Source organism: Gorilla gorilla, chromosome 14, assembly GCF_029281585.2.
Source record: "Gorilla gorilla gorilla isolate KB3781 chromosome 14, NHGRI_mGorGor1-v2.1_pri, whole genome shotgun sequence".
Classification (NCBI taxonomy): Eukaryota; Metazoa; Chordata; class Mammalia; order Primates; family Hominidae; genus Gorilla; species Gorilla gorilla.
In genome coordinates this window covers 56,325,745-56,346,730 of record NC_073238.2, presented here as the reverse complement: position 1 = coordinate 56,346,730, position 20,986 = coordinate 56,325,745, and the positions used below count along the sequence as shown (strand labels likewise).

At 43.6% G+C, this 20,986-nt stretch overlaps 1 protein-coding gene across 6 annotated transcripts in view; it reads right to left on the bottom strand.

The window, feature by feature from the left end:
- DGKH (diacylglycerol kinase eta) overlaps positions 1–16,956 on the bottom strand; it is a 204,330-nt gene extending 187,374 nt beyond the window's left edge. For 5 of the 6 annotated variants that reach the window (XM_055360050.2, XM_055360053.2, XM_055360051.2 and 2 more), the window contains exons 1-2: positions 16,789–16,956; positions 8,756–8,959 (exon numbers count right to left, since the gene is read on the bottom strand). In XM_055360050.2, the coding sequence (XP_055216025.1) occupies positions 8,756–8,959; positions 16,789–16,848 (264 nt within the window). In that variant the 5' untranslated portion in view covers positions 16,849–16,956. The other variant, XM_055360052.2, reaches the window with a different exon arrangement.
- Between the last annotated feature and the right edge of the window lie 4,030 nt (positions 16,957–20,986).

The window sequence follows — 20,986 nt, the reverse complement described above, 5'->3', positions numbered from 1 at the left end:
AAAGTACTACAAGAGTGTAGAGGAACAATACAACTCAAATCACCATGCTTGCTCAGATAAAACTCTTGCACTTTTTCTTACCTACATAAAATAGTGAGATGGAGAAAAGTAGGCCAAAAAATTCCTGTCGTTTTCATTCTCTAGCTAGGTAAAAATAAATTTTACTCATATTTTTTCCTCAAATATGTTTTAATAGGCCATGTGGAAAATTACTTCACATGATTCTTTTTAACACTATACCATGACCTTTCAAAAATGGCATCTTACCTTATAGAAGTGAAACTAACAGTTTTCTTTGAAAACCTATTTGAAGAGTTAGGTACCTAGAAGCATTTTTTTCTAAAATAATCCTTTTAAAAGTATGTTAAAAAGTCTCAATAATTTTTGTTAAGTTTAATTCAAATGAATACAAATTTCAGCTGGAATTTTTTATTTCAAAATTTACTTTTCAAATGTGCAGTCATATATCTGTCCCTAAAAACATAGGATCCAAATGCAAAACGGCATGATGAAACCTAAAACATTGATGAGAGATATGCTCATGGATTAAACAAATGAATAAAGGCAGGAGCAGGAAGAAGGGGGAAATAAGGGAGAGGAAAAGAGGAATTCAAGGGAGAGAGAAAAGAGCGAAGGGAAGGAGAAGGAGAGAGAGGCCAAGAGAAGTAAGGAGCCTGCCTGCCTGCACACACACATGCTTGCATGCTGTAGATTAAAGTTTCACTGCCCAAGAAGCTACAGGGCTACCGAAAGCAAGGCATCTGGAACCCACCCATTTTAATCCACTGTGAAAGGGATATGGGTACAATCATCAGAAGGAACTGCTTTTGAGTTCCAGCTTTGTCCGTTACTCAGCAGATATTCAAACTTTTGTATAATCATTTATAAAATTTAGGTAACTGTACACAACTCTTCCATAAGATCATGTATAGAAAACTGCTCTGTAACCAATAAAATGCTGAATAGAAAAGCATTTCTAAATTTCTGAATTAAATGCACCAAGCTTGTATTTAAAAAGATCTATTATGCTAAATTACATTCTGGTGGTCTGAAAAAGTGCTGATACTCAAATGACACAGTGAGAAGGTCAGAGATTCCAGCTCTACACATGACAAAGTTAACTGTACTTCCTCATATAAAACAGAAGCCTAACAGTCTCCCAAATAGCCTCATAACAAAAAGCAGGAGGGAGAGAATTATTACCATATATGATCATTTGAGAAAAAAAATAAGGAACTATATAAAATAGGAATGACGCACATTAACTCCTAATTTAATACTAACACCAATAGCTGTTGACCACTTTAAAATCATTTAACCAACTCAAAAATACAAATGTTTCTTTATTTCTTTTGTTTTAGAGGCAAGGTCTTGCTCTGTCACCCAGGCTGGAGAGCAGTGGTTCCAAGTAGCTGGGACCACAGGTGCCACCACGCCCAGCTAACTTTCTTATTTTTTAATGTTTTTATAGAGATGGGGTCTCCTTGTTTTGCTAAAGTTTGTCTCAGACTCTTGGCATTAAGCAACCTTACCAGCTCAGCCTCCCAAATTGCTGGGATTACAGGCATGAGCCACGGTGCCCAGCTACAAATGTGTTTCCAGTGACTAAATAGTCATAGAGTAAAATACTCAATATCCAACAAAACCAAACAAATTTGCCAAGGGAAACTGTAATGTACTAACATGTTATGGCCTTTTTCAAAGGTCTATTCTTAGATGTAAAACAAACTCTCTTTAATTAAAACCTTTGCTTATAAACACATTTCCTGAGTAAGTAAAGCCTAACAAATCCAATATGAGTGAAAAACACTGTACCCTGGAAACAGAACGGGGCCCCACGTCCTTTATAATGGTAGTTTCATATAACCTTTTGCCTCTTTACCACAACAGCAAACAAGCAAACTTAAACTAAGTGAAAGAGTTCTAAATTTAGATACTTTAAAATATGGCATCTTTAAGTTATATGTAAAGGTTTAGTAAATTATTTATTATGTCTCTTATCTTTAATAATGGGATATCATGTTTAACTTGTAATCAAAATGGAAAGAAAGCTGTTATACCATATATTACTGTACTGAGAGTCAGAATTTCCAGTCTATATTTAGTTCACATTAAAATGGAAGCAAAGACGCAAACCAAGCTAAAAATAAAATGTTCTACAAAGATGAGATTTTTTAAATGGACTGAAATCTAGCTTTATTTGGTCCCTTAAATGTGGATCATATTTAACAGCACCTTAACTTCGCAATGCTTGGCAAACCTAACTATACTACCTTCCATTTTCTAACATAGGTGCCAGCAAACTACAGCCCACAGATTATATCCATGGGCCATATCCTGCCGGCTGCCTGATTTCATATAGTCGACGAGCTAAGAAGGTTTTCACATGTTCAAATTGATTTCTTAAAAAGAGGAATAATAATATTTCTTAGCACACGAAAATTACATGAAATTCAAATTTCAGTGTCCTTAAATAAAGTTTTGTTGGAACACAGCAACACTTAAAGTATTGTCTATGGCTGTTTTATGCTACAATGACAAAGTAGAGTAATTTTTTTTCTTTTTCTTTACTAAGGTATAATTGACAAATAAAAATTGTACATATTTCTGGTACTTGGAGTGATTTTTCATGTATGTATTCATTGTGAAATGATTAAATCAAGCGAATTAATATATCCATCACCTCACATACTTAATTTTTTGTGGGTGAGAACATTTAAGATCTACTCTTAGCAATTTTCAAGTATACAATGCTTTATTATTACTACAGTCACCTTGCTGTACAAAAGAATTTATTCTATTCTCCAGAATAAGAACTTATTCTCCAGAATTATTCTGGAGTTCTCCAGTTCTCCCCAGCACCCTCCCCTTCTTAGTAACCTCCATTCTCTGAGTTAAATAATTTCAGCAGACACCTTATGGCCCACAGAATTTAAACTATTTACTATCTGGCCCTTTATAGGAAAAGTTAGCCAACTTCTGACCTGGATGTGTGTTAATTGCTTGAGATATCTTTCTGCTCATCACCTATCAAAATGTAAAAGTTCCTACTTGCTTCTCATTTCATATTGAGTTTCAGAGCAATAAGGCTGTCAGTATCACTTTACTCTCATTTCCTAATATTCTTCTGGCCATGTTTCTGTTTCCCATCTATTTGGATCATTATGATTCCCATGTTTCCACACAGAACTCTAGCTAAAAGTTTTAAATAATATTTCCTAATTTATTCTGCTTCTCTTTTAAATGCTGGCCATGAACCATATGACCCAGTAATGGGCTGCCACCTACAATTTCAAAAACACAGAGCAAGTCTTCCCCAGCATACTTCACCTAGGGTTTCTGATGAAGGATAATGTTTTAATGGCACAAATTGTATTTTGTAAGGCAGTGAAAAACGCAAATCAATACTTTCATATACTGCCTTACCATAAAGGAACAAGAGTTTACTTATACATCCTTCATATTAAATTAAAACCAAGATATCAATTGAAGAATGTGATCATTATCCTTACTGGGCTTAAAAATACACGTTTTTGGCCAGGCGTGGTGGCTCACGCCTGTAACCCCAGCACTTTGGGAGGCCAAGGCAGGTGGATCACAAGGTCAAGAGATCAAGACCACCCTGGCCAACATGGTGAAACCCCTGTCTCTACTAAAAATTCAAAAAAAATTAGCTGGGCGTCTTGGCATGCGCCTGTAGTCCCAGCGACTCAGGAGGCTGAGACAGGGGAATCGCTTGAACCCAGGAGGCGGAGGTTGCAGTGAGCCAAGATCGTGCCACTGCACTCCAGCCTGGCAAAAGAGTAAGACTCCGTCTCAAAAATATATATATATACACATATATATATATAGTTTTATATATATATACACATATATAGTTATATATATATACACATATATATAGTTATATATATACACATATATAGTTACGTATATACACATATATAGTTATATATATACATATATAGTTATATATACATATATAGTTATATATATACATATATAGTTATATATACATATATAGTTATATATATACATATATAGTTATATATACATATATAGTTATATATATACATATATAGTTATATATACATATATAGTTATATATATACATATATAGTTATATATACATATATAGTTATATATATACATATATAGTTATATATACATATATAGTTATATATATACATATATAGTTATATATATACATATATAGTTATATATATACATATATAGTTATATATACATATATAGTTATATATATACATATATAGTTATATATACACATATAGTTATATATAGTTATGTATAGTTACAGTTCTATACATATAGTTATATATAGCTATATAGTTACATATATAGTTATATATATACAGTTACATATATAGTTATATAGTTATATATATAGTTATATATATAATTAGTAGTAGTAGTAAGATTTATTTTTTTTTATTTTACTTTAAATTCTGGGTTACATGTGCAGAACCTGCAGGTTTGTTACATAGGTATACATGTGCCATGGTGGTTTGCTGCACCAAAAATATATCTTAATCCAGGTAGAATACTGGTGTGTTTTTTGGTCTTCTTTTGGGTTTGTTTTTTGCTTTGAGATGGAGTCTCACTGTTGCCCAAGCTAGTCTTGAATTCTTGGGTTCAACTGATTGTCCTACCTTGGCCTCTCAAAGTGGTAGGATTATAGGCATGAGCCACCGCCCTCAGCCTAGATAAAATGTTGATGCAAAATTCTGAATATCTTTTTAGTATTTAGGTATGTTTTACCTAAATTTAGAGACTCATTTGTGGCCATTAGCTGTAAGAAGACACATAAATGTCAAAAAAAATAATAAATGAGAACACAATAAACCTCGTCAGGAGTATTTTTGACACATGCAGCTTCACAACCTTAGCCGAGATGACCCAAGGGCAGAAAAAGTCATTGAGATGGTTCCCATTTGTTCATACTGTTTGGTTTATGATTGCTGAACAATCCAAGGCTGTAAGCCTGACCAAGTTTCTTCCAGCCATTCCCATAAAATGAAAGGTTGCAGTACTCATGGGCCAACAAAAAACACACAAAGCTTCTTTCACATTCATCCTCAAAACCCAATTTGTCTGAATCTGTATTAGCGTTGTTTCAAAAATATCTTATTCTCAGTAAATACCTGTGAAATTCTCTACAACAGTATGTCTGAATGCAAATCCAAAAACTCAAGAAGGTAAAGAGGAGGAAGAGATATGACAAGTGTTAGGACTCCATTTTGGCTTTCCTACATCAGCACCACTTTCACTTTTGTACATAAGTGACTTTTTGTCTTTGGGAAATAAAGGCAGCCATAAAATCATTTAGTGTTTAGCACCTGAGTGGCTAGATGAGACCACCTGAAATTCCACTTAGGTTATTCAGAGAAAGGAAAAAGTTCAAAACAGAGAAAGAGGAAAATAGTAGAGAGGACAGCATAGACATACAAAGAAACCAGGAATAAATGGAAAATGAAAAGGGGAACAAAAAGTATACTGTATGGAGTTATGATGAGGGTGCTAAAATACACGAGGATTTTATTAAGCCACACTGATTTCAAAAGCATACCAGTTCCATTCTTTACTTAAAAATCATCAAATCCACTATGAAAAAGCTGAGATTAGTGCATTGTCCTAAAACAACTCACATTTACTTCTGCAAAAAACTGGTTAAATGATGACATATTAGGTTGAACCATATGAAGCCTTCCATATTTGACCAGTTTTGACCTACTAACAAAGCAGGATAGATGAGCAAGAACTGCTTGTGCTGTCTTAAAAATGACTGGGGCTGAGGCCGTGGCTCACCCCTGTAATCCTAGCACTTTGGGAGGCCAAGGCGGGCAGATCACCTGAGGTCAGGAGTTCGAGACCAGCCTGACCAACATGGAGAAACCCCATCTTTACTAAAAATAAAAAATTAGCTCGGTGTGGTGGCGCATGCCTGTAATCCCAGCTACTCGGAAGGCTGAGGCAGGGGCAGGAGAATCGCTTGAACCTGGGAGGTGGAGGCTGCGGTGAGCCGAGATCACACCATTGCACTCCAGCCTGGGCAACAAGAGTGAAACTCCATCTCAAAAAAAAAAAAAAAAAAAAAAAAAAAAGATGGCTTTGAGCTAATCTTAGGGCCTACCTCTCCTCCAGGTGCTCCCATCTTACACACCTGTGCGGAGACACAGAAAGTATTTGTCTTTTTCTAAAGATCCTTCCCTTAATTCTCATCTGAATCATAATTGAAGACTGGGAACCAACGTTAAATTTAGTAGTTCTCATTCTATAAATTCCCCCTATTGCTCTCACTTTCTTCCCCAAGAATCAGTATATGTGATAAAAGACGTAAATGATGAAGTCTGTGACATACATGAACAGTCCAGTTGCAGGAGGTGGGGTATGAGGTTGAAGCTCACTGGTCTCAGAAATCTTAGACCCTGATCTCAAGTGTTCATATACGAAAATGCTGATGAACTTACATGCACTCTAACATACGAGAAAGTGTAAAATGCTGAATTTCTGACATTCAATACACTTTTGAAATTCAAGCAATATTTGATTTCATAGTCAAAAATGATCGCTCATGGCAAAATGTATGTGCTAAATGTTTTTATTAGAAAGTCAGATAGAAAATCACAAATAATGTGCTTTTTAAATTTACTTGTAGTCTCCATAAGCATATAATCTTAGCTATTAAAACGAGCGCATGAAACCTATAAAATACAGTGGTACTCCCAACAAATTTGTTGTTTGACATGACTCAATTCAATTTAGAGCCATCTCTAAGTTTTCTTTCGAACAGTATAAATCTACTGGTTAATCCTGATATAAGTATGCATGGAATTTTCACCATTTCATATAAATATGTAACATACACGTTTGTTTGTTTGCTTGTTTGTTTAAGAGACAGAGTCTCGCTTCATTGCCCAGGTTGGAGTGCAATGGCAAGATCTCAGTTCACTGCAGCCTTGAACTCCTGGGCTCAAGTGATCCTCAGGTACCTTGTTCTCCCAAAGTGCAGGGATTACAGGCGTGAGCCACCATGCCCGGCCTCTATACAATTTTTTTTTTTACCTGCCATTTTGCCCATCATTAACACAGTTTATGAACTTTTCTCAGAATTAAGATTTGAAATATTAAAAACACTTTTAGGAAAGTCCCTAACTTTTTAAAAGCCTTAATCTTAAAAAACACATTAAATGCCATATTCTTAATTTACTACAAACTCAAAAACGTCACTATTAAAAGGAGTTACAAGATGTACTCTTAACTAAAGTGACTGAATCCCTAACTCCTTAGTAAGTGCATCTTGTCAACAGTTGTTCTTGTGTGTTGTTCTTACACATATGTATTTCAGAAAATAAGGAGGCAGGCTACTACAAACATTAATCCACTAGCTTTTTTTTGTCGCTCAGGCTGGAGTGCCGTGGCACAATCTCTGCTCGCCACAACCTCCGCCTCCCGGGTTCAAACGATTCTCCTGCCTCAGCCTCCCGAGGAGCTGGGATCTCAGGTGCACGCCTCAAAGCCCAGCTAATTTTTTTATTTTTAATAGACATGGGGTTTCACCATGTTGGCCAGGCTGGTCTGGAACTCCTGGCCTCCGGTGATCTGCCTGCCTTGGCCTCCCAAAGTGCTGGGATTACAGGCATGAGCCACCGTTACCGGCCTCCACAGGCACTGAATAAAAATTATGTTTCCAAATAGGAGTTCATTGACCTTAAGGAAAATTTTTCATAAAAATAAGTGTAGAATGAATTTTTTGCAAATTTATTTTTAAAAACGGTACCCCAAGCCAATGATTTTGTTGGTTCCGTTTTCAAATTCCTCGTTAAATCTCCCTACTGATAACAGACTCTCTCTGTGAAGATTTTTAAACTACAATGAAAATTAGAATACATAAAAATCCTTTAATATCCATAAGCATTTGCTTCGGTATGTTCATGATCAAATTAAAAATTAACTTTGAGACCTCACAGGTCGACAGCACAAGCTTCATTAACAAGAGTAACACACCATCCTAATGTCCACACAGCACAGAGGTAACTTCTCATTATTAAAAAGAACCATGGACGCATGGTTCTGAACCCTGCCTGCACTTGGCGGGAACCTGCGACACGAAAGCCTGGCCAGCCCTTGGAGCCATGCAGGGTGCGGTTAAGCCGCGAACACCATGTCCCACTTGCCTGCCTCGGGGCTTCTGCCTTCCAGACCGCAGCAGGAGGCAGAGGGGCAGGAAAGGCTGACCGGTGTCACCTTCCACCCACCCTCTGAGTGGGCCTAAGTGGGAAAGCAGCACGGCTCACTGCAGCGCAGGCTGGTTGGCCAGCACATGCGCACGCTCCCCCGAACGGCAGGGAAGAAAAATTGAAACTCTCCTTTTAAGTTCCCTAAGTAGGAACTCGCGACTGCGCGTCAGCTTTTTCCCACGCTCCCGCCGAGCCGCGGGTTCCCTGCACCCGCCTCTACCAGTCGAACTCCCTGGGAGCTCAGGCTCGCAGCCTCCCGCGCGGCCGCCAGCAATCCGTCCCGCAGCACCGCGGTCCAGCGCCCCCGGGCCCCGCCCCACCCCTCCCCTCCCCTCCCCTCCCCGCCCCGCCCGCGCCCCAGGCCCCGCCCCGCCTCACCGTCTCACCATCCCCGCCTTCCCCGCCTTCCCGGGATCGCCCGGCGCGTTCCAGCGCCCCCGCGCCCTCTCCACCTCCCGCTTTCCAAGCGGCCCTCAGGCCCGCCTCCTCCGCCCTACCTTGGTCCGGATCTGCCCCGAGGTGGACACTTTGCGGATCAGTTTCTGGGGTCCCTCTTGCTCCGCTTCGCTGTCAGACGAATCCTCTCCCGGCCCCGCCGAGGCAGCGGCGGAGGTGACCGCGGCGCCGGCTGCGGCGGCCGCTCCTCCAGCGGCGCCCGGAGGGTGGTGCTGGCCTCCGGCTCCTGCCATCCTCTCCGACTCCTGCGGGGACACAGCACCGCCCGGCGGGGGCGGCGGCGTTGGTCAGCGGGTGGGCTCTGCCCGAGCGGAGCCCGGAACCCCATGCCCGGCCGCCGCCGCCATCTTCCGTTTCCCTAGCTACCCCCGCGGGGGAAGGGTCGCCCGGGGCAGGCGCCCTCCAGGCAGGGGTCCACCCGGCTCCTCCACTCGGTTCCCGCCAGAGCGGCGGCCACGGTGGGGCGCAGGGGTAACGGACCCCCGCCCGCCTGGGACCCCTGCGCACCCAGCCTCGGATAGGACCAGCACGGGTAGAGAGGATGGGGTGACAGGGTTTGGAGCAACATCTCTTCCACTCCCTCTACGGTCTGGGGTCCCTAGGATGGACACGAGGGTGGGGGAGGCAGGAAACCTCTGCAGCCCACCCAGTAGTGGCGATGCCCGCACACCCCCTCTCATTTCTGGACAGCAGGGGCAACGCCGATCCCTGGGGAAGAATGGGAACCTGGAGCTTCCTCCCAGCACCCTTGGGTGCACCCGCCACCCCCTGAACCCCGAATCTCTACAGAGACACTTGGGCCTCGCCGCGCGGTTCCAGCTGAATAAAAGTCCCCTCTGCCACCAAGACAGTCGGGGACTGCCCCTCGTCGGTTTCCCGACCCCCGGCCCCACTCCGAGGACCGTACCTCTCCCGCCTCCGCCAGGGCCGTCGGGTCCTCTCAGCTCTCCTGACTGCGGCGTTCAGTTTCTGGCCCACCCCCACCCCCATCCGGCGCACACGGAAGAGAAGAGCATTTTCCGGGAGGTTCAGCTCCGCTCTGAGAACTTTTCGTTCAGAAAGAGCGATCCCCTTCGGCTAACAGGAAACTGGGAAGGGCTTGGAGAAAGCGCAGAAACAAGAGACTACACGCAGCCCAAGACGACAGAACGCACAAGAAGTGTCCAAGCTGAAGCGCTAACCGAGATTGCCTGGAAGAAAACAATACACTCGAGCCATGCGAACACCAGTACCCGAGACAAAAAGCCTTGGAAGTCCTGGCAGAGCCACTCCCTAGCCCGGACTAGAGCAGGAGGAAATGGGATCAACAGGCTGTAGCCACCGCGCACAACTCCCCTGCAAGCTGGCTGCGCGGGCACTTGGGAACCGCGGACTGGCAGCGGGTTGTGCACGCTCAACGTCAAAGAAGCCTCACAGGTGTGAGGGAGCTGCGAGAGAAGACATTAAAACGACAGATCCCTCTTGTCATCCAAAGAGAACACCAAACTGGTGTTAGCTATATTTTTAAATAGGACAAAAAGTCCCTGCCAGACTGGAGTCTCTCCACCTGGAGAAAGCATTCAATCTCTGTTATGTTCATGCCTTTCAGTACCAATTCCTTTCGTATTTTTTCAGTTGACATGACCTTTAAGGTTCCTCCAAACTAAGGTTCTATTTTTTTTTTAACTTGCAGTCTTACTCCCAACAAGAAATTTGATTTATTAGAGCTAACAGTTCTAAGAAGTTTTAAGAAATAGTATGCAATCCCAATACTGGACATCACATTGTAAATTAAATTCATTAAAATGTAAAATGTGTTTAGTTCAAATATTTAAAGACAGGAGACTGCCACTATGTAATAATAACAGAGAGGCTATTTCTGCAGCTTCTGTTGTCTCCTTTAGGAAAGGAAGGAGTTGGGCAAAATGAATTTTAAGAACGCTTAGAGCTCTACAAATATGTAATTCTTTATCTACAAAGAACATATTTCTGGAAATTCTTAAAAGAGAAAAATAATCAAAATAATGGCCTTCATTCCCACCTGTTTGGTCATGGACAAGTCCAATATTTTGGAAATGTAGACAAGGACACCTAGTAAAGGGTCTTTTGAAAGAATAAACTTAGTTTAGTCCTCTCCTTTAATGTAAAGAAACTAAGGCCCCAACTGACAAACTGGGACCAAAGTCAAAATCATGCGGTTAGTATTCTAATGTTCTATTCACTTTATCACACTGTATAACAAAAGTCTGTCAGTTACCATATACTTCTATTCATACATTATGTGTTTTATATAGCAACATTTTCCAGAATCCAGGCAGCGAGTGATTAAACTGAAAGGCATTATCTAATGCCCAGCCTGATTTTGTGATTTTAACAGGTCAGATTACGCATCTCACTCTTTGATTCTAACACTGATTGCTTAAAGATACTTAAAAAGTTTCATATCCCAGAGCTCAGCCATTAATACCTCAAAGTAAAGGTATTCCTTTCTCATAAAGATTTAACCTCAGAGCCAGCTTTGCACTTCTGCAATCACCTCTTCTGAAGAGCCAGTTTCAACGAATCCGTTATTTAAGATACCTGACTTACTAGCCTCTTCTCGGTCTTATCTGTAAATTAGAAGTTTTTAGAATGAATATCTAATTTGTGCACTGTGTACCTGCAATGTACTTCACCTTCCTCAAAAGTATTACAAGGTCAAGGTCTCAATCTTTCCAACCATTTCAACCATGTAGCTCAAAATAGCAACTGAAACAATTTCAAATATGTGGTATCTTACATTATTTATTTGATTTATAAGAATTCCTTGATCTTTTCCTTACTTAGTGATTTCAGATTTTTCAATAATTGCTTAGATGCATCTTACATTTTTATTGTTACTTTGAAATCTCTGTTCAGAACATGTGACAAACACACTATTAAAGACTTCAACATAAGCTGTGTAGACACTGCATTTAGGGTGAAATGGAAATAGGTGGTAGCTACCCCTAAATTAGGTTTTTACTTAATAGAGATCCTGGCCCATTAAAACAAAGAACACCTATTAGACTGAAGATGTGTAAGTCACAGCCAAATTTCATGTCAACTTTATGAATATTCATGTATTATTTTCTACAGAGGTATTTTGAATTATATTTTTACTGATCACTACTCATAACAAAAGGGGTTTTATACCCATTGGCAACTTTCAAATCTCACATATTCTATGGCTTTATCTTAAATATTACACCATAAATATGCAGAATGTTACATTTTATATCCTGAAGAGTTCAAAGTGTTCTAGGACTTGTGTTCCTAATCAATAAGGAATCATGCAATCAAAGAATACTGCAGGTTGACCAAGTACAGGCATTGAGAAGCTGCCTTAATTAAAACTTAAGAACACGCTATTTGCTACATATTAAGAATTTAACATTCAAAACTTTTAACCTATTACCATTTCCTTAGTTGTTACCTGAATGAAAAAGATTTGGGGATTAACTGTGATATTAACTGCATATACATATGGTCATCCTTGTATCCGAGGCAAAAACCTTTCATCATCTAGACCTAATGCAAAGATGTTTATAACCTCTCATTTACATTTTGGCCCTATCCTTTGAAACTCTTTCCTTCCTAATTTTCCTTTCGACCTGGATAGTTTTATCAGCGCTAACTAGTATAAAACCATTTCAAAATAAAGCAAATTTTTTTTCTTTTTTTAGAGACAAAGTCTTGCTCTTTTGCCCAGGCTGGAGTGCAATGGCCAATCACAGCTCACTGCGTCCTTAAACTCTGGGCTCAAAGGCTCCTCTGGCATCAGCCTCCCAGGGTAGTCACAGGATACCTGGGACTACACACATGCATCACCAGTCCTGGCTAGTTTTGTTGTTGTTGTTGTTATTTAGACATCATCTTCCCCTGGTCATCTTCCCCAGGATGGTCTCAAACTCCTGGCCTCAAGAGATCCTTCCACTTCGGCCTCCCAAAGTGTTGGGATTACAGGCATAAGCCACAGCACCAAAAGCAAATTTTAATAAGTGTACTCTAGCATCCCCCAACTAAGGACTACTTTGTAAATACTTCCACATTTTTGAAGTGTTGGCTAGAATTCTAACTACCTATTTTCCCCCCAGTAAGGCTTGTTTGGCTAAATATCTTTCTACCCATCCATGCCCACCACTAAAGTATTTTTTAATTGATTAGAAATTTAGGTTATGCCTCTATTTCCACTGAAATTTAATTGCATTTCAAAGCTAGCATTAAAGAAAATACACAGAAACTTAGAATGCTAAAATTTATCTTCTTTAGGCCCAATGACTTAGCCAAAATGATAAGGCTGATCGTTTATTTAAATGGTTCGCTTAACTAACTAACTTCAGTTCATCTCCCAATCGTGTCGTAAAGTTCAGCAACAGCTCAACATGGCTGCGTTTTAAGAAAGAAGTGCTGGGCCGGGCGCAGTGGCTCACTCCTGTAATCCCAAAACTTTGGGAGGCCAAGGCGAGCGGATCACGAGGTCAGGAGATCGAGACCATCCTGGCTAACAAGGTGAAACCCCGTGTCTACTAAAAATACAAAAAATTAGCCAGGCATGGTGGCACACGCCTGTAATCCCAGCTACTTGGGAGGCTGAGGCAGGAGAATCCAGGAGGCGGAGGTTGCAGTGAGCCAAGATGGCGCCACTGCACTCCAGCCTGGGCAACAGAGTGAGACTGTCTCAAAAAAAAAAGAAGAAGAAAAAGAAAAAAAAGAAAGAAGTGCTGTTCTCTTTACTGTTTGTCAGCATCAATTCCTGATACTGTGTTTACTCTTCTGCCTGAATAGTTCCACGCAGAATCACACCATCATGTTTTAGGTTCCATCAAAAATGAATGAGGAGAGGCCAGGTGCAGTGGCTCATGCCAGTAATCCCAGCACGTTAGGAGGCTGAGGTGGGCAGATCGCTTGAGCCCAGGAGTTCAAGACCAGTCTGGGCAACATATCTAGAACTATAGGTGCGCACCACCACGCCCATTTATACAAGAAAATGCCAAAATTAGCCCGGCATGGTGGCAAGCACCTATAGTCCCAGCTACTCGGGAGGCTGAGGTAGGAGAATTGCTTGAGCCCAGGAGGCAAAGGTTGCAGTGAGCTGAGAATCAGGCCCCTGCACTCCAGCCTGGGTGACACAGTGAGACACTGCCTCAAACAATGAGGAGAGTAAATGGTTACATGCATGCTATTGTTATATGTACACGCCCTTATGTTATCCCGTAAGGGATAATGCAACAGGATCTGTTCATTATTGAACAGAATGAATATTAAGCGTATTCAATATTGTTCAGTATTGAACATTCCTTTTCATAAATGTAGATGAGCATACTTTTATGGTAAAGCATTAAGTTGCCTATATTTGAATTTAAAAAGCAAATTTTACATAACTCTGACCTGTAATCCTAGCTCTTTGGGATGCCATGTCAGGAGGATCTCTTAAGGCCACAAGTTTGAGACCAGCCTGGGCAGATCCCACCTCTACAAAAAAAATCCAAAATGAGCCCAGCATGGTGGCATGTGCCTGTAGTCCTAGCTACTCAGGAGGCTGAGACGGGAGGATCCCTCCTGGCTGCAGTGAGCTACGATCACACCACTGCACTCCAGCCTGGGCAACACAGCAAGCCCCTGTCTCAAAAAAAACAAAACAAAAAAGTTTTTAAATTTTAAAAAAACTTTGAAATGGAGTCCAAGTCAAAGCAGGTATTCCTAACCTGAGGTCTTTGAGGATCCACAGACTGGTCTTAAAGAAATCTGTGGTACTCTTGAAACTGTATTAAAATGTTTTACATATATATATACACACACATCAATACATATATAAAACATATGTATGTAACATATATGTCACATAAGTGCATGTTTGAGGGAAAAAGGGTCCATAGCTTTGATCAGATTCTTAAAGGGACTGCTGACCCCAAAAAAGGTCACAAATCCCCAATTTTGATGGATTTTGTGTCCCTTCAAAACATATTTAATCTGTCTCTCCACCCCCTTTTCCCCTTGCTCCAAATGCCTGAAAGGTTTAACATTTAAACACTACTTTTTTCCCTAATGTATCCCACATTTATCTTTATATGCCACTTTTTAGTAATTTGGATAAATTGTCTTTTTTAAGAAGTTAAATAAAAATTCCCTTCATTAGTTCTTCGATGGACTTGGTCATATCTGTATGACCACAGGGTTTAGAATAAAGTCGCTTGTAAAAAGTATTATTTTATGCCACATACCCATGACCTCTGAATGTATTTTTTGTGACTTTCTGATTGTAAACCATTAACATATATGAAACAAGACATTCTGTTTAGTTAAGAACGTTAGCTTTCTGAGGTCAAGGATCTGTTTCTCTGTTGTTGGTAACTGCTATCCAACAGTCCCGGAACATAATAGGTGCGGAATGAAAATAGGTGCAGAGCAAATGAAAAGGCCTTCAGTGTTTAAAGAAAATAAACCTAATTTTTAAAAGATGGCTCTGCAGTCTGAATAAAGTATTGTAGTCCATTCACACATTTATGTTAGGGCTCTAGTTTTAAAAGCTCCAGTGCTAAGACTGGAAACTGAATATTTTCTGTGGAAAATAAATGAGCATTTTACTTGTCACTTTTGAGAAGAAAAAAAAAGTTCTCTAATTTTCTAAATGTTAAGTAGTTCTGACATCAGCAGCCTAAAGCAAAACACATACACCCGTATATTTCCATTGTGATTGGTGTTGGCTTAAAGTATCCAGGTTCCTACAGGAAAGTTTAAAAGTAAAGTCACTGAATTTAGTTCTCAATGATCTTTGATTTAAACTTCAAAACTGGATTGTATTTTTAATTTGGAGACTAGCTTAAGCCCCCGTGATAACCACAATGGAAGAAACAAGAGCAGATGGGCAACCTGACGACATGTTCAAATTCACGAAAGCAAAGACAGCTGCAGATGCAGAGGGATCAGAGTCGAAGGACGCTTCTGAAAGGTCAGGAATCAGGCCGAGAAACGTACTCTGGGCAAAGGAGGTACTCTGGGCAAAGGAGGTACTCTGGGCAAAGGAGCTGAGAGCGTATATACTAGAAAAGAAAAAGGACAGCCAACCCTGGCACCTGACCTAGCGGCTCTCAACAGGCAGAGGGCCGGCCTGAGCAGACTCAGGAGAGTCCCTGGGAAAACAGCATCCCAACACGTTGACCGGAACATGGGTGAGGCCAGAAATTTCGGACGGGGCTTTTCAGACTGGCTCACAATGTCAACCAAGAAGGAGTAGCAAATATCGAGGCAGGGCGTGGAGGGCCAAAATTCGACGCCAGGGAAAAGGCAGCCCACACAGGCTTCCAGAGCTCTGAGTGAGAGGGGGATTCCGGGGTAGAATCCCTGGAGGGATGTGAGACGGTTCTGTTTGAATCGGAAGAGAGAAGGAAGTTGAGGGAGTTTGAGGGAACAAATCCTAAAGCCCCCTGGTCTCTTCCTCCTTATCCTCGCACACTTAAGACACGCACACACACTACTCTTGGTTCCTAAAATTACTCAACCTCCGCGTTGCGTGTGCAGCGAAATCCCAGGCGAAAGCGAAGTCAGCTTTCTGCTTCGTCCCGGGCAAAACCCGTTGCACTCTCCAGACGCCCAAGCTTTAGCGGCTGGAAGGAGTCGGAGGCGTGGTTCTGGGCTCCGCGCCGCGCTCAGCCTCTCCAAGCGCGTGTCCCCGGGAACCTGCGCGCCCAGGTGACGACCAGGGCGCGGTCTCGACAGGGAAAACCGGGCTCCTCCGACTCCCCACGCTGACCGCGCAGCCTGGCTTCTCCTCTCCCCCGCCTACATTCCACGGTCTCAAAGCAAGTGAAAAGTTGCGGAGTCGGTGAAGCCGGGAAACGGTCCTCGCAGGGCCGTCGCCAGCGGTTTGCCAGCGGTTCCTCGGGGAGAGCCTCGATCAGCCGGACAAAGGCGCTCCAGGCGGCGCGTGAGGAGGAGCCCGGGCGGCGGAGGAAGCGCTGCCCCGGCTGGGAAGCAGCTGGGGACCTCATCCCGGGCCATTTCCTGAACGGAACCCGGCCCGGGCGGGGGGAGCAGAGGAGAAGCGGGAGGGGGTGGGCGCGGGCGCGGTACCCACCGGTTCCTCCCACGCTGGGCTGCGGGCGCCGGGCGCGGGGCGCACGTGCTGAGGCTCCATCGCGCCAGCCCGCGCCCGCCGGCCGCCCGGGCGCGCAGACCCGGGTCCCCGCCGCCGCCGCTGCGCCGGGGCTGCTGGATGCGCTTCCCTCGCCGCGGTCCCTCTCGGCCGCCGCCGCCGCCCCGGCTCCCCGCCCGGGGCCAGCCACCGGCCCACCCGCCGTCTCCGGCTTCCGCCGCGCTCTCCCGCCCCCGCGCCGGTCCCTTCCTCCTCCGCCGCCTCCTCCTTCTCCACGGTCCCGCTCCCCTGCGCGGCTCCGAGCGGTCCGCTCCCCGCCACCGCCGCCGCCTCCCACGGGCGCAGAATCCGCCCCTCGCTCCTTCCTCCGCCCCCGGCGCCCTCCCCTTTTCCTCCCCGCTACCCGCCCCTCCCCCCCGCCGCCCCCTCCTCCCGGCGGGTGGCCCGGGACACACGTGACCCCCCTGTCAGGCCTTATAAGGCGCGGAACCGAAAGCGGCCGCCGGGTGGTCACGGGCACCGGGCGGCCGCGCGGAGAGGAGCGGCCTCCCCCGGGGCCGGGCGCGCGGAGAGCGGCGAGGAAAGCCCGGGCTGGGCTGGGCTAGGCTGGCCACCGCGCTGGCGACGGGAGCAGACGCGGGTCCCGGGAGACGCCTCCCAGCGCCCCTGTCTCTCGCTCTCGCCGTCTCCCGGTGCAGCCTGCGCCCGCCTCCCTCCAAACGCTGGCGGCCCGCGCTGCAGGCGCCTCCCCTCCTGGGGGTGCTGAGGCTTGAGCGAAATCCCACTGGACAGTAACCGGCTTCAGCGGAGCGAAAACTCAGCCGCACTCCAGCTACGCTCCAGGGCAAGCTGCGCCGGGCACGGTTTCTTCCTTGTGACGTTCAAAAGAATGCAGATGGGTTACCAACTACAGGAGAGGTTAAACTTGAGGGCGTGCTTTTTAAATTCATTATCAACGTTTTCATGGAAAGAACCGGCTAAGGAGTCGATCTGTCTTCCAGTTTTATCCCTAGACTCAAATTAGGACATGGGCTGGCTCTCAGTGAGCACTCAGTAAACAGCAAGTCTCCTCCTGCCCTTTGAAAAAGCGTTTCGGATCATCTTGGCATTGTAAGCGATTTTCATCTAGTTCCATTCCAAGTGTGACTGGCTTTACACAGGTTATTCCCCCAACTGGACTTTCAGGTTCGTTCTTTCAGCATCTTTTCAGGGCCCTCAATCATGCCATCATGTCAAATGCATTCACAAATTTTAAAAACAAATCGTCAAGTCAAAAATACATAATTGATCTAGCCCGTCCCCAGCCCTCTAATTCTTCAGGATCCTGCAAACCGACTTCTGTGCCTGCTGTTCCACGGGGACTGCACTGACGAAAGTCACTTCGTGGTTTTGAAAATCCCCTAAACCATTGGATATTTTCCAATGCCCGTCTTACTTGACCTATTTGCAGCGTTTGCACTGTTGATCAGGTATTTATTTATTTTCAGACAGGATCTCGCTCTGTTGCCCAAGCTGGAGTGCAGTGGCGCGATCATGGCTCCCTGTATCCTCGACCTCCTGGGCTCAAGCGATCCTCCCGCCTCAGCCTCTCCAGTACTGGGACTACAGGCGGGCACCACAAAGCCCAACTAATTGTTTTATTGTTAGTAGAGACGAGGGGGGGGACTCACTATGTTACCCAAGCTGGCCTCAAGCGATCCTTTGGTCTGGGCCTCCCAAAATGCTGGGATTACAGGAGTGAGCCAATGCGCCTGGCCCCGATTTTTATTCTTGAAACCATCCCTTCCATTGGCTCTGTGACACCTCGGTCTCCGTGTTTCCTAACCTTTTCTTGCTCAGCCACCTCTTGCATGTTGGAGCGTCTAAATGGTCTTGCCCTTAGTCTGTCTCTAATGCTGCCTAGGCACATGGCTTCAATTACCAACCATGTGCTGATAACTCATAAATTTCCATTTCTGTCCCACATCTCCAGTTCTATAAAACGAACTTTTTACCAGAAATCTCTACCCAGATGTCCCATCGGCCTTAAACTCAACTTGACTAAAACAGAACTCAACTTTCCTGCCAGCTGGCTTTTCTCTCTAGTCTCATTCTCAGTAAATGTCACCACAATCCACTTAGTCACCCAAAAGAGAAATCTGGAAATTATCCCAGGCTTTTCCTTCTCTCATCTGCTGTCTGCCCATCCATGCACCTATCATTTCTGTCTATCACCTTCCCTCCATTCCACTGCTTTTTGCCTAGTTTCAGGTCTCTTGTTTCAAGACCCTGAAACACTACATTACTCACTGTCTCTAAGTTTGTTGGAACTCCACCCTTGCCATGTCACGTTGTGACCGAAGTAAGCCTTCTAAAATACAAATTTTTGACCAAGTCATTCCCCACATCAGCCCTGCCAATGGCTCCCCATAGCCTGCAGGGTAAAGTCCCGATATCTTAGCCAGGGCCTAAGTCTCCACTCTCTTTAAACAGTGAGTTTCTTGCACGACCATTCCCTGTTGGGCCACTTACTTTTATGCTGTGCCCTCACATGGAGTGTCCTTTCTCTTACACAGCCTAAGTTTACCTGCTCTTTCAAGATTCACCCTAAGAGTCACATTCCTTATGAAATCATTTCTGACCCTGCTGCAGGTTAGAACTGATTTCACTGCGCTTTCTCTACACTAAATGCCTCTCTCCCCCAATTATAATGCTTTAGAAGACTTTATTAAACTCAGTTTTTATTTATAGTCTTCCTGATGGCAAGTATTATGACAGACTTACTTTCGTCTTCTTAGTTCCCAGTACAGTTCCTGACATTAGTAGGTGCTCAGTGTTTGTGGAATGAATTAATTATGTGATGTACCTTGAGTTATATTTTTGTGGCTTATAGAAAATCGTTTTCCCATGCGTTATCTCATTTCACTCTTGACAGTTCTGCAAAAGATATATCATTATCACCTTTTATAGAAATGGAAACTGAAGCTACCAAGGAATAAAGCAATCTACCCAAGGTTCTACTGTATATACTTCAGAGCCACGACTTGAACTCAGTTTGCCCAGTTCAGTTCATTATATGTTTGCCTGTTTCTATGGTCTGAATGTTTATGTCTCCCCAAGATTCATATGTTGAAATCCTCATTCCCAGGGTGATGGTATTAGGAAGTAGGAATTCTGGACGACTATTTGGTCATGAGGGTTGAGCCCTCATAAATGGGATTAGTGCCCTTATAAAAGAGGTCCAGAAAGAGACTTCTGACTCCTTCTGCCATGTGAGGTTAAAGTGAGCAGATGGCTAACTATGAGGAAACGGGCCCTCGCCAGACAACACATCTGCATCTTGCACTTCCCAGCCTCCAGAGGTGTAAGAAATACATTTCTGTTATTAGCCACCCAGCCTATGGTATGTTGTTAGAGCAGCCGAAACAGACTATGACAGCTATCCATTGTTTTTCCCCTTAAATTCTGTTTAGTATGATTCTATTTTGTAGATTTTTGTTAGTGGTTGCCAAGAATATCTCTCCATCTTTTTATTTTAAACCAGTCTGAGTCATTATGTTTTAAGTGTGTCTTGTAAATAACACTTGAATTTTTATATTACTGACCCGTTCTGAGAGTCTGCCTTTTAGTAGTCTATTTTCATCTGTTTTCATTTATCATGTCTATTAATTAGAATAAAAAGTTGTCATAAGAAAGATCCTTCCCCCGCCTCACCAGACATACAGTGTTGCTTTCTCTCATGGAACAGTGCCAGGATTAGTGGTCAGGTTGTTGGGGGTGGCTTCTTTGTTCCACATTGCCGTTCCAATTTCTAGAGCATTGCCCTTATCTACAGGGTGAAAGCTGATTAGGGAGACCCTGTTTAAGGAAGGAAGAAGAGAGCATAAAGGAGCACAAACCCAACTGCTTAAGGCCCAGACCCAGAAGTGAGTGACCCACTTCTCACCTGCTCATATCCCAATGGCCAGAACTTAGTTTCATGACCGTAGCTAGCAGCAAAGGAGCAGGAAAATGAGGTCACTAGCTGGACAGCTGTATCCCAACCGCAATTCTATTACTACCGAAGACTTAACAGATTTTGCTGAAAACTAGCACTCTCTGTTAAATTATGATGACTATCTTTGGATTTATTACCACATTCTCATTTTGTATTTATTTCACTTTCTTTTTCTTTGCTTCTTTTTTCTCCTTTCTTGCCTTC